Source organism: Megalops cyprinoides, chromosome 17, assembly GCF_013368585.1.
Source record: "Megalops cyprinoides isolate fMegCyp1 chromosome 17, fMegCyp1.pri, whole genome shotgun sequence".
Lineage (NCBI taxonomy): Eukaryota > Metazoa > Chordata > Actinopteri > Elopiformes > Megalopidae > Megalops > Megalops cyprinoides.
The window spans coordinates 7,309,034-7,320,987 of NC_050599.1; the positions used below are offsets into that span (position 1 = coordinate 7,309,034).

The 11,954-nt window shown below is 42.6% G+C and overlaps 1 protein-coding gene across 1 annotated transcript; it reads right to left on the reverse strand.

Moving 5' to 3' along the window:
• Positions 1 to 1,361: 1,361 nt before the first annotated feature.
• znf513a (zinc finger protein 513a) lies at positions 1,362 to 11,730 on the reverse strand. Its single transcript, XM_036549187.1, has 4 exons — positions 11,163 to 11,730; positions 8,624 to 8,761; positions 2,599 to 3,312; positions 1,362 to 2,170 (listed from the first exon to the last, which is right to left on the reverse strand). The coding sequence occupies exons 1-4, from the start codon at positions 11,200 to 11,202 to the stop codon at positions 1,374 to 1,376; spliced, it is 1,689 nt and encodes a 562-aa protein (XP_036405080.1). The 5' UTR covers positions 11,203 to 11,730; the 3' UTR covers positions 1,362 to 1,373.
• Between the last annotated feature and the right edge of the window lie 224 nt (positions 11,731 to 11,954).

The following is an 11,954-nucleotide window of genomic DNA, read 5'->3' on the forward strand; positions in this document are numbered from 1 at the left end:
GTGATCACTTTCTCTTTGCACACAACACATTTCCTTTTGTGATTGACGCAAACATCACACATGCCATGTCAAAGATTGTGCACCAGGGCAAAAGCAACTGAGGCAAAACAAAACAATTTAGGATCTAGTGCTGAGAAACCTTTTCTTGTCACAAAATGTATCTAATTTTTTCTCATACCTGCTTTTGACAAACAGTATTTTCCTTGTGTTTTTTTCTTGTGAACATTCTGCTTTAAAAAAAAAAACACTTTGTTGGAGAAAAATGTGGAAGTTGTGTAAAAGTATGATTAAAATGGATTAAAACGAAAGAAAATCATGGGAAAATCGTATATAAATATTTTAAGATGAACTTGCAACAGTAAGATTTATATTACATTGCTAGTGTAGGTTGTGCAGCCTGCACTGTTGGCAGTGTTAGTGAAAGAGGGAAAGACACAGAAACACAGTGAAGACAGATGACCATGCTGACGTCAAGTGTCACATTAAGTCAACATTAAGTTCAACCGTTTATTTCTGGATAGTTAAGGCAATTATGCAATGACTGCATACAGGACAAGAGGACACTTAAATCTTGAGCCCAAATATTTTCATATCAACATTTCATCTTTTCTTCACAACCTGAAATTGTTGAACTGCATAAAGTGACAGGCCTCACCGAATCAATTTAATCATGGTCCCTTTTGCTTTTTCCCCTTGTGAGAAAATGGATTTCATTAAGGACTGACAGCACAAACATACCACACAATCTTCAAAAACAAAAAAGTCTATATATTAAAAATATGTATTTCTAATGAAGAAATTACAACGTTTAAAAAAATAAATGCTTTATTCATTCTGACACATTCATGCTTGCTATGTGTCATTTTTGTTTCTTTGAAAGAAAACAACAAAACAATGAGCTATTTCACATTTCATAATGCACAGCAATCAAAAGCAACATGATTTCCAGTCACATATGATCCAATCCAGATGGCCGCTCTGGCGCCCTCTGCAGGACTGGAGAAGAGGAGAGCCATTTATCAGTGCAGTAGAGGAGACTATGAATGCGGCAACAGAGGCGGTCTCTAATCGCCATGCCATTTTGCAGCTTCTCTCCACTCTCCTCTAAAAAGGCAACAGACCGAGCTGAGAATTAATCTCTGAAATGTGTGCATATTTTACAAACCAGCCACCAGAGGTTTTCCACATTAAAAAAAAAAAAATTCAAGGACACAGAACACCAAGAATACGCTGGTGGCGTCAATGTAGGCATTTTTTTTCCCCACTTCACTACCACCGCATTAAAACATCTCCCCCTAATTGTGCTTGCCCCTCCCCTCCCCTCCCCTCCCTGCCCCCCCCATAGACACACACTCCCCCCTCATGCCTGGCAGCTACTCGTCCTCCTCCTCTTCCTCCTCCTCCTCCTCTTCCTCCTCGTTGTCGGGCATCTGCACCTTCACCCAGCCGTCGGTGGAGTGGCCGTGCTTCTTCTGGTGCCGCTTGTAGTTGTCCCAGTGGCCCGTGGTGTAGGGGCACTCCTGGCACTTGAAGGGCTTCTCGCCCGTGTGCCGCAGCATGTGACGCTTCAGGTTCATGCTCTGGTTGCAGCTGTAGTGGCAGACGGCGCACTTGAAGGGCTTTGCGCCCGAGTGGATGCGCTGGTGCCGCTTGAGGTTGGCCAGGTTGCCGCAGGCGTAGTCGCACAGGTGGCATTTGTAGGGCTTCTCGCCCGTGTGCACCCGGTGGTGCCGCTTCAGGTTGTCGAAGTGGGCGGAGGCGTAGTCGCACTGCGGGCACTTGTAGGGCTTCTCGCCGCTGTGCGTCTTCATGTGCCGGGCGAGGTGGTTGGGGTAGTGCGTGGCGAAGGCGCAGAGGGCGCAGGCGTACGCCCGCTCGCCCTTCTCGCCGGGGCTGTCGGGCGGCTCCTTGGACAGCACCTCCAGGGTGCAGCGGCCGCAGACCCGCGCCGCTGCCGCGTCCTCCTCGTCCTCCTCGTCCAGCGCCAGGCCGCACAGCCGGCAGGCGAAGGGGAAGAGCAGCTCCGGGAGGGCGTCGGCCGCTGTGTTGGCCCCGGCCACGCCCGCGTCCAGCAGCCCGGGGGGCCTGCACTCCGCCTTCAGGCTGCCGTAGCTCTGGAGGAAGTCGCCATCGTCATTAGAGTGCAGTGCCGCGTCCGACGACACCGTGTCTGTCACCAAACACAAGCCAGGATTATTCTCTGCACACATTTGAGTAAAACTTCGCCATGTGACAAAATGTTCATCAGATAAGGCATTACTGTATTCATAAACGTGGAATGTTTTCTATTATAAAACATAATGTCATATCTTTCATAATCCAGTGTTGAAAGGAACATTCCCGCAGGCTTAATGTTCCTAAATAAAACTCCTGTATTACATGATTATCACAGCTGTACAATATTACGCAGAAACAAAATACTAAAAAAATCTTTGTCCTTGCTTTTAGCTCTGCTTCATCTCTGACTTCTCCCCCCATTGCTTTCTCTTTCTCAATTTCTGTGTGTCTCCCTCTCTCTACTGCCACATCCAGACAGTGAGAATGTAATGGCTGCCACATGGAATGGCTTCAGTTAAGCATTGGGGAGAGAACGCTCACCTTCAGCAGACGCGCAAGGCTCCTCCCCCGAAGTCCGGCGTCCAATCACGTGCCTCTCCAGGCCGAGGCTGCTGCCGCCGGGGCGGTACTCGTTCTGAGCGCACTTGTGGGGCGTGTGCATGCGCTGGTGCCTCTTCAGGTTGCCCAGCGAGCTGCAGGCGAAGGCGCAGTGCTCGCATTTGTAGGGCTTCTCGCCGGTGTGTATGCGCAGGTGGCGCTGCAGGTTGACGAGCTGGGCGGAGGCGTAGGCGCACAGCGGGCAGCGGTAGGGCTTCTCGCCGTTGTGCGTCTTCATGTGCCGCTTGACGTGGTTGGAGTAGCGGGAGGAGAAGCTGCACAGCTTGCAGGAGTGTAGCTTCGCGGGGCCGTCCCCGTCCTCGTAGGCCCCTCCCACGTCTTCGTCCTCATTCCCCCGTGACGCTGACTCCGCCTCCATGCCTGTGCCTTTGTCCCCGCCCACAGCCCCGCCCCCTGCCCTGCAGCTCGTGCAATAGGGCCCGGCCCGGTGTAGCCCCTCCCCCAGGGCGTCGGTCAGGAGCTGGCCGCAGCGCTGGCAGGAGAGGAAGGGCGGGAGGGCGGGCTCCATGCCCCCCTCCTCTCGCTCGCTCTCCGTGTCCCGGGGGTCGTCTGCTTGGCTCTCCATGCTGAGGGGGGTGTGGGAAGGGCAGTCTTCATCACACAGGGGGAACACGCCGATCCCGATGTCAGCTGCGTCTGAGTGACAAGGAAGGAACCAATCAAAACCGAGTGCAGGGGGAGAGAGAGGGGCGATCAAATTTTCATACGAGCATACCTTTCATACGACTACCTATTCCCTTCAATCCCTTTTTTCCCCACGGAGACATTTAAAACGTGAAAAGAAACAGTCAAAGAAATAACAGCCCAGCAGGCATGCTTTACATATACATAAAAGACATAAATCTGTCTTCCTAAAATCTGTCTTAAAATACAGGGTAATGCAATTTTCATGTCAAAGTGTGGCATGATATATGCAGACACATGGTTAAAATATTTCCATTTTATGGATGGGAAAAATCAAAGTAAAAAAAAAGTAAAAGAAAACATCTCTCATTTCCTGAGACATTTGTAAGAAATTAAATCCAAACAATGAGTAAAAAACTATAAAATAATGCTCCAAGCCACAACACTGTTCAGTAGTTAAGATCAAACATTACATGTAATCTTTAAAGTTATACAATTCAGCACCATATGGGTCGCTCCAGCATTTCACAGTCAGAAATGGATGATAAACACATCAAACTTAAGCCAAAACACACACACATCTAAGTGCACATAGCCTACTTTATTTTTCCACAAACACGTAGTTGTAAATTAAATTACAAGCATACACCCATTCCTCTTGACGTTAATTCTGTGCCCACAAAAAAATCTGACATGCAATTTTAATCTCCTTTTTGTAGTGAAACAATGCCAAATTCCTACTAGCATTATCATTGGTTTGCACTTATACTTACGACACAGGCATACGCAGGATTGGATCTACTGCTGTTACACCGTATGTGGTAAAAACAAAAGAAAAAAACCCACAGGCTGCAGAATGGAATAAAGCAGGCTTGCGGATGCCAGACACGGAGAGAGGAGAGGAAGCAGAGAAAGGCCCTTGGCCGGCCGGGTGAAAAGACGGGCTCCTCGCAGGCAAAGGAGCGGAGCGGCAAACTGCTCCCAGCTGGCGAGGAGAGAATGTGAGGAAGGCCGGTGCTGGGGCCGGCCTTTTATTGTGCTTCTGAAACCCCCGCCTGGATGATTACCAGGCCTAATGATAATGATGATGACTGCCCTGGCTCACAAGATGATGATGATGATGGTGATGATAATGATAATGATGATGAGGTAGATGATGATGATGATGATGATGATGATGATGAGGTAGATGATGATGATGATGATGATGATGATGAACGTTTTTGCCATAATGGTGTCCTTGATGATGCTGGTGTCTTGATGACCTTTTTATAATCATGGTGGCATGACCGCATTTTGCTTTTTTTTTAAACATCATTCTTTTTTTTACCAAAATGTCAATATAGGACAGATATGCTTTAACAGTAGGCACACTCATTTCACACATTTCACTGAAGTAAAGAAACATCATAACCTACATACTGGCTCAATATAAAAGATATAAAACTTACATAGAGTACTAAAATATATTTTGATTCAAGTTGTTTACAAGATGTTTACACACACGAGGCCTACCATTAAAAAAATTCTTAGGTCAAAAATGCCTGAAAAATAAGCCCGATTTTCAATTTCCTCTGTTTAAATGGCATTTTTGGACTTATCAGTCCACAACAAACTGTTGTTCCTTAAATAAACATGAATGAGTAGTGCCCTTTTTTGCTTTTAGAACACTGCACTTAAAGTCACGAGAAAACAAGCTTCTACAAGAAACCGATACAATATATTGACTCAATATTATTATTAATTACAGATACAGAATTACAAAGCTGTTGAGCATTCCTTCATGCATATAGGCAATATTCTTACTTGTGCAGTCTTGTTAAAATGCAATTAAACACACTCTGCATGGAAACCTATCCCCTTTCTTTTTTTCCTGTGGCTACAGACAGAGACAGCAAACATGGGCAGGATTAAAGGTAGCCTTGGCAACAACATGTATCCTGGAAACAGTTCCATGCATATCCTTTCTGCTCATATTTGCTGGCTGTGTTCACGAACACTACTGTATTCCCTGGATTTGTATTATACCAACCTTGCTTTGACCAGTATGGATGACCTTTTCATATTTTAGTATTTCTAATACATATGCCTATTCCTTTAATGGAGCAATAAACGAAAAATAATAAGATCAGGATGGCTCTGTTTCTTAATGCACTCCATATTGTCCTACAGATGCTCCTCATTAACTAACGTAATCACAATCAAAGTATAAAATACATATTTTACCTGCACTATTACATGTGGTAATCATCTAAATTCCATAATGTGAGTAATAACTGAAGGACAGAATGCTACATTCAACTTCCAACACATATTTTTCCCCATATGTCCATTCTCTTGAAATAGGACACAAACATCAAAATGGTGTTGGTTGCTTATCTATTGCACAATACCTGATTTGAGACATGTTTTTTGAATTATATAAAGTTGTAATCATTTAAAGTTGTATCTTTTCTCTGTGTGTACTGTAGGAAACTAAAAGAATCATAGCAATGCATTGACACATGCATGAATTACAGTTTTTTTTTCCCCCGCGCCACATTTATACTATATAGTCTAGCTAAAGGGCTATTTCCTGTGACACAATCTCAGCCAAGATGAACCGTGACAAACGGAGTCAGCCCTGTGACTCACGCCATTTGAATAGAGGGTGAAAAGTGCCAGAATTAAGATGAACATTAAGATAAAGACGAGCATTAACTCACAATGTGCAATGGAGCGGAGCATGAGCGAGTGCAGCTCGCAACGAAGAAACCCGAACGCTACCGTTTCATTCTGTGCTCTGTTCACTTAAGCGCTCCGTGGCTGAGACCATTCTGTGCAGTTAACTGTCTATGCTAATGCTTTTTTTTCCCCCAATGCTATGTTCACTTAACCACTCTGTGATCAAGATCAAAACGCACATTTCAGCTTCCATTCAAACACTAAATTCAACTGATTCATCCGTGGATAAGGTCAGCCTGCCAGGTTACTGTGTCTCCTGCTGCGGGGGGCTTCAGATGCACCAAAATTAAGACAAAGACAGAGATGAGGATGAACATTAAGAGGATGAGATGCTCCAAAGTGAAGATGAACATTAAAATAAAGATGAACATTATGATGACAGTGAACATTACGGTCAGCTGGGACATTTCTTTCACCATGTAAGTTAACAGCAGATGTGCAACGTGCTCCACTCACTGGAGGGCTACAGCACAATATTAACGTGGAGCATTTGCTGATGCTAAACGCTGGTGTAGATTTGTTGGATTTTATTTAAAAGATCGCTTTTAAGGTCATTTTAAAGTCACAACGGCAGTTATACCGGCCCTGCTGCTGGAAGTGTGGAGTGACATAACCCATGTATATAGAATAGTGTATAACGACAATGAGCATGCAAGTATAAGGGTAAAAAGTGTAAATAGTATATAATGAGAAATGAGTTTGTGAGTATAATTGGGGTATAGAGAATGGTGTATAACAGATTATACTGCAGTGCAATGGCATTGAAGAAACCCTGTAAAACTGTTCTGTTCCACCACAGCCCAGACAGAGGAATGGGTGCTGTAGTGATCAGACAGCATGTAACATAATCTTTTTACTTTTACATCAGATAATCCTCACCGGTACATTTACCTTTAAGTTTCATTAGGGACTGCAAGGCAGTTCTGTAAAAATAAAATCATACTGTCTTACTATAGCATTGGGGTATTATGTCTTTCTCCTTAGTTAAGTATGGATTTAAAAATCAGTGAACCCTGTCAACTTAAAAATGTAATAGAAGAAAAAAATCAAACCAGAATGCACTGTATCATTTCAGGCTTGTTCTCAATTCCACAGATATGCTCTGAGACATGCATTTTCTGAGACTGTGCTCTGCTGAACTCCAGGAGGCTGCTAAAATAATGAGGTATTTTTACACCTGGTACAGTGAGAATATATGAGCACAGTAAAAATGAGCAAATTATGAGCCTGAGTTTTGTGATAAAACTGTAAATCATTTATGTCCCTTGACAATGCACAGTATGTGTTTTTTAATGAATAGGTAGAGAGCAGCCAGGTCTCAGCGCGCATAAAGACGCTAAACATTTTTTGCACAGACACCACAGGGTACCTGCTAAATGTCTCTGTGGAAACGCAGACAGTTGCCAGCCAAACACTGCTTGTGTTATCCACATACAAGCACATGCGCAAGGACATACAGTACCAGTCAAAAGTTTGGACACTTTTCTTTATTTTTACTGTTCTCCACATTTTAGAATAATAGTAGAGACATCAAAACCATGAAATAACACAAATGGAATCATGCAGAGACCAAAAAAGTGTTAGAAAACAAATCAAAACTAGCTCATAGCCAAAAAATATTTTTTTAGATTAAAAATTATTTTTGGAAAGAAATTCATGCATATGCATCAACTCCACAATTTGTAATTTGTCTAAGAAACAAATTTCAAGCATTTAAGCATAAGTCTTTAGATCAGAATGTGTTTGAATGCATGTTTCCCCATTATCTTAATCAGGTGCGTCCAGACTTTTGCTGGTACTGTATGACAAACCTGCTTCCATTATGTTCACAGGCATCAGCGTCTGTCAGGGCGTTTCTCGAAAATGCATCCTGGCTTCATTATTCCTTGCAGAAAGATAAGTGCATTCTACTCCGATTAACATTACAATGCAGGACTCAGATCATTATTCTTAATCAGTGCAAGTTTAATTTCGCTGTGCAGACGTGTTAATGAGATACATATAACAACATCTATTACCTTGAGAATAAATGAGGCAACACGTAATTAAGCCTTATACGCCATACTGCAATCGTCCCCATGAGGATTGTGTCATTTCTCACATCCCTGTGCATTTACTGGATGGAGACCAGCCAGCTACACTGAACAGCGCATATTATCTTGTGATGTCATAATAGCGGATGAGTTTGATCTGCTCAGTATATTCAGAAGAGGCTGACAGACACATGGGTACACAGATAACCCACATCAGTTAGCAGTGATGATTTTCTGGGTGTCAAGAGAATACAGCCACATTTGGTAGTCAAAGGGGTGTCTACCCCACCCCTGCTGTTGCCGCCTGACTTTCTCCCAGCCAGCTTGATGGGATTTCTGTTGTGTTGCATGACCATTTATAACCCAACCAGGGAGGGAACCCATTACCGACCTCACAGACCAACCAAGAGAAATTGCTCCAAATTGCAAGTGCAACACAGTTCCAATATGAAAATACATCACATCAATCAAAGCTGTCGCTGAAGAGCTGTATTAGAGGGACAGGCACCTAGCAGGAGCTTCCCAGGTCCAGGGCTGGAGGGTCACTGCCTCCAACTGTCACTCACCCTCAGCCTCCTTCTCCAGCCCTAGGATCTTGTGCTCGGTGTCATGCTCTCCGAACTGCAGGTCTCGCCCCAAGAGAAAGTCACTCTCCAGGACCAGGCTCTCCGGATCTGCAACAGCTACACCATCTTCAGAATCCACTGCAACCATAAAACAGACACCAGTCATCATCGAGATACAATGAATGTTAATGTTACATTACTTACATAACATTACCATCATTTAGCAGATGCTCTTATCCAGAGCAAGTTACAATTGTATCCATTTATACAGCTGGGTATTTACTGAGGCAACTGTGGTTTAAGTACCTTGCCCAAGAGTACAACAAGAGCCCATTAGGGAATCGAACCAGCAACCTTCTGGTTACAGCCCTGCACTTCACCACCATGACACACTTCTACTCTTGTTATGATTACAGATTGCATACAGTGAATAAAATATACCTGCTTACAGCTTGAGGAGAAAAAATTCCCTCATGAGCCTGGATTCTCTCAATAACAAGAAAACTTCTACACAGAACACAACAGTCTGAGAAATGCAGGTAGACCAACATACTGTCAACGTCAACCATATAAGACACCAGAGATATTATTTTGCTGAGATATTATTTTCCTCAACATACATTGTTGATTGATACATTGCAAGAAACTCAAGAAGATGCATGAATGCTTTCTTTTCAATTTTACATTCAGTGCTGCACCACCTGTACATATCTTCCTGCCAACACAGACCAATGAGGATCGACAGCCAGTACTGCAGAAGAGTTTGGTTCAGAAGACGTTGCGTCATTTATGGGACAACATTAGGCCAGGTCTGCACCGTACTGAATTGTCGATTACTTCAGATGCCATAATCTCTGTGACCCGAGGGGAGAATATCATGCTTTGGTTGAGATTCATTAAGGATAAAGCATTACTTCTAAGTTGCTACATGTAAATATTAATGTAAATGTAAATTTATGTAAATATTAATGCCTAAAATAAGTCCCATATGTTACAAATGTGTCCAAATCATACAGACAAATGGTCTAGGTCCTTTCTCCTTTCCATTTTCTTCTACTGAAATGAATTCCTTTACCAGGTGTAGCTATGAATATGTAAATCTGACAAATATAAATCTTATATTAAGTTATGACAATACAGTCAATGAACTGCTACATTTCAAACATTGTTCACACAAGCATTTTACTTCTTAGCCATATACATATGGATACTTTTACTGACAGTACAAGCTGTTGTTCCTTGTGTCCTGTGCTAAACTGTAATGACAGTTTGGATGCACTCAAAATGTACAGATTCTTTACACTACATCTGTATGAACAACTAGATTTTTTGTGTGTGTAAACATGTCATTGCTTCAGCCAAATAATATGCATTAAATATTTTGTAAATAATTGTCTTTGCCTGTAGAAATGAGGGTTATGTTAAAATGTAGGACCCTGTAAAACAATCACATGCAATAGGAATGCTTTTAAAATATGGATTTCGATTTTATATGACATCAGCAACAGATTCAAGGAAATCTACATTCCAGTTCTATAAAATTCAGTGAGTCTTAATATCAATTTCAAAACAATCCAGCAGGTGGCGCTAAAGAGAGTTGGAGTGGAATAAATATACCACCACCCCTCAAACCTTCCCCCCCCACACAAAGTCAGTTTTCATCCTAAATTCAGAGCAGACCTGAACTCTAGGAATGAGTGTGGGACTTAAAGAATTAGGATACTGTAGTCCAGCAGCTCAGCTGTGGCCTGTGACTCCAGTTTCATTCAGTTATGTCACATGATCAAACATTTAGGCTTCATTTGTGAAAAAGATTTACATTTACATTTATTCAATTGGCAGACACTTTTATCCAAAACGACCTATAAGTGCTAAAAGGTGATAAAGGCAACCTTGAGAAAGCAAGAAATCTGCAGAATTGTGCTAGTCCAGGAAAGGGCAGTCTAGCCCAGATGAACTAAAGACTATTAGCTAACTGGCCAGGAGATAACAGGATAAGAGTTTTCAGACAAAATGAGAAGGGACAAGAGCCACAGATGACATTTAGAGAAGGGGGAGGGGTGCTGAAGGGTGGTAAGATCAAATTCCGATGGCCACCACTTTAGCAGACCTCATACAAAAATCACCCAAGAGTTCCACACTTGCTCATGATCTTTTAGCTCCAAACAATTCACACTGGAAGCATACACTACCACCATTAACTCAAGCTTGAATGTTTTAGTTTACTTTCTTTTGCTCAAGCTGATATCACAGCAATACATGCCATTAAAAGCATTACATGTGTCACAACACATGTGCCAGACGTCCATATGTCTGCGGGGCTATCAATGACATTCATGTCCTGTGTTGCTTTGTGTTGTATTGGCGGAGTCGTGACGTTATCTTACCAACTATAAACAATAGTCAATTTACTCTACGTTAATTAGCTAGCCAGAAAGCAAAGGGCCCAGGTACTAGCTACATTTATTTTGCGAGCTAAGAAGCTAAACGTATTCACATTCAGCTTGTGGTGTTTATAGAAATGTACGTAGCTACTTACATTTCACAGGTTGCGGATTCAACTGTTTTCTTCTGGGCATTTTCCAGCCAGCTTTGCGGGTTTTGCAGTCTCTTCTGGAGGACTATTAGCCGGCCAAAACTATCAGCTCATTGCTTTAAACTGGTATCCAGAATAGCTGGCCAGCTAGACAACATTAAAGCGAAAATCCAACTCAGCCATTAGTTATCTAGCAACTTATACTGCCGGGGGCTTCGCTGCCATATCACATTTGCCTGCCATGGTAGCTATTTACCATTAACATAGCTAGCAAGACAGCCAAGACGCAACTCACTAGCTAATATTTAACATTAGCTAGCTGGCTAACTAACCAGCTAGCAAGCTTGTTATGGCTGGCTAGCTGGCCAGGAAGCTGGGTATTTTCAGATAAAGTGTATTGAAATAGTTTTCCTTTGTCCTCCTTACATCCAGTCTCACACGGACAACCGCGAGTATCACGCGATCTTCAATCGCGGTTTCTGTACAACAAAGAGACAGGCCATTAATGAGCTTTTTCATAATTTAATTGATTTCCATTGTATACATACTCTTCCGCTGTTTAGCTAATGAATTTCCGCTTCCTTCGAACGTTTCCTGGCCGTCACTTCTGGTGTTTGCCTCTTGGTACTTGTAGTCTTTTTTTCGATTGTCGATTCATTATTATGTAAGAAGATAGTAATCTGAATGGGATTGGAATTTATTTGTAAAGCATTTTAATAATATTCGATGTTTCTGAAAAAAGACGCATAGACTATGTTAGTCTGATCAAAACTATGAAGCCAATGAGATGTGTAA

Excerpts from the sequence above, each read along its gene's own strand:
- znf513a (XM_036549187.1), bottom strand. The coding sequence starts at position 11,202 with ATGCCCAGAAGAAAACAGTTGAATCCGCAACCTGTGAAAT. Across the intron at positions 3,313-8,623 it reads GCTGGAGAAGGAGGCTGAGG|ACGCAGCTGACATCGGGATC; the intron begins GTGAGTGACAGT and ends CTTGTCACTCAG. Across the intron at positions 2,171-2,598 it reads GCCTTGCGCGTCTGCTGAAG|ACACGGTGTCGTCGGACGCG; the intron begins GTGAGCGTTCTC and ends GTTTGGTGACAG.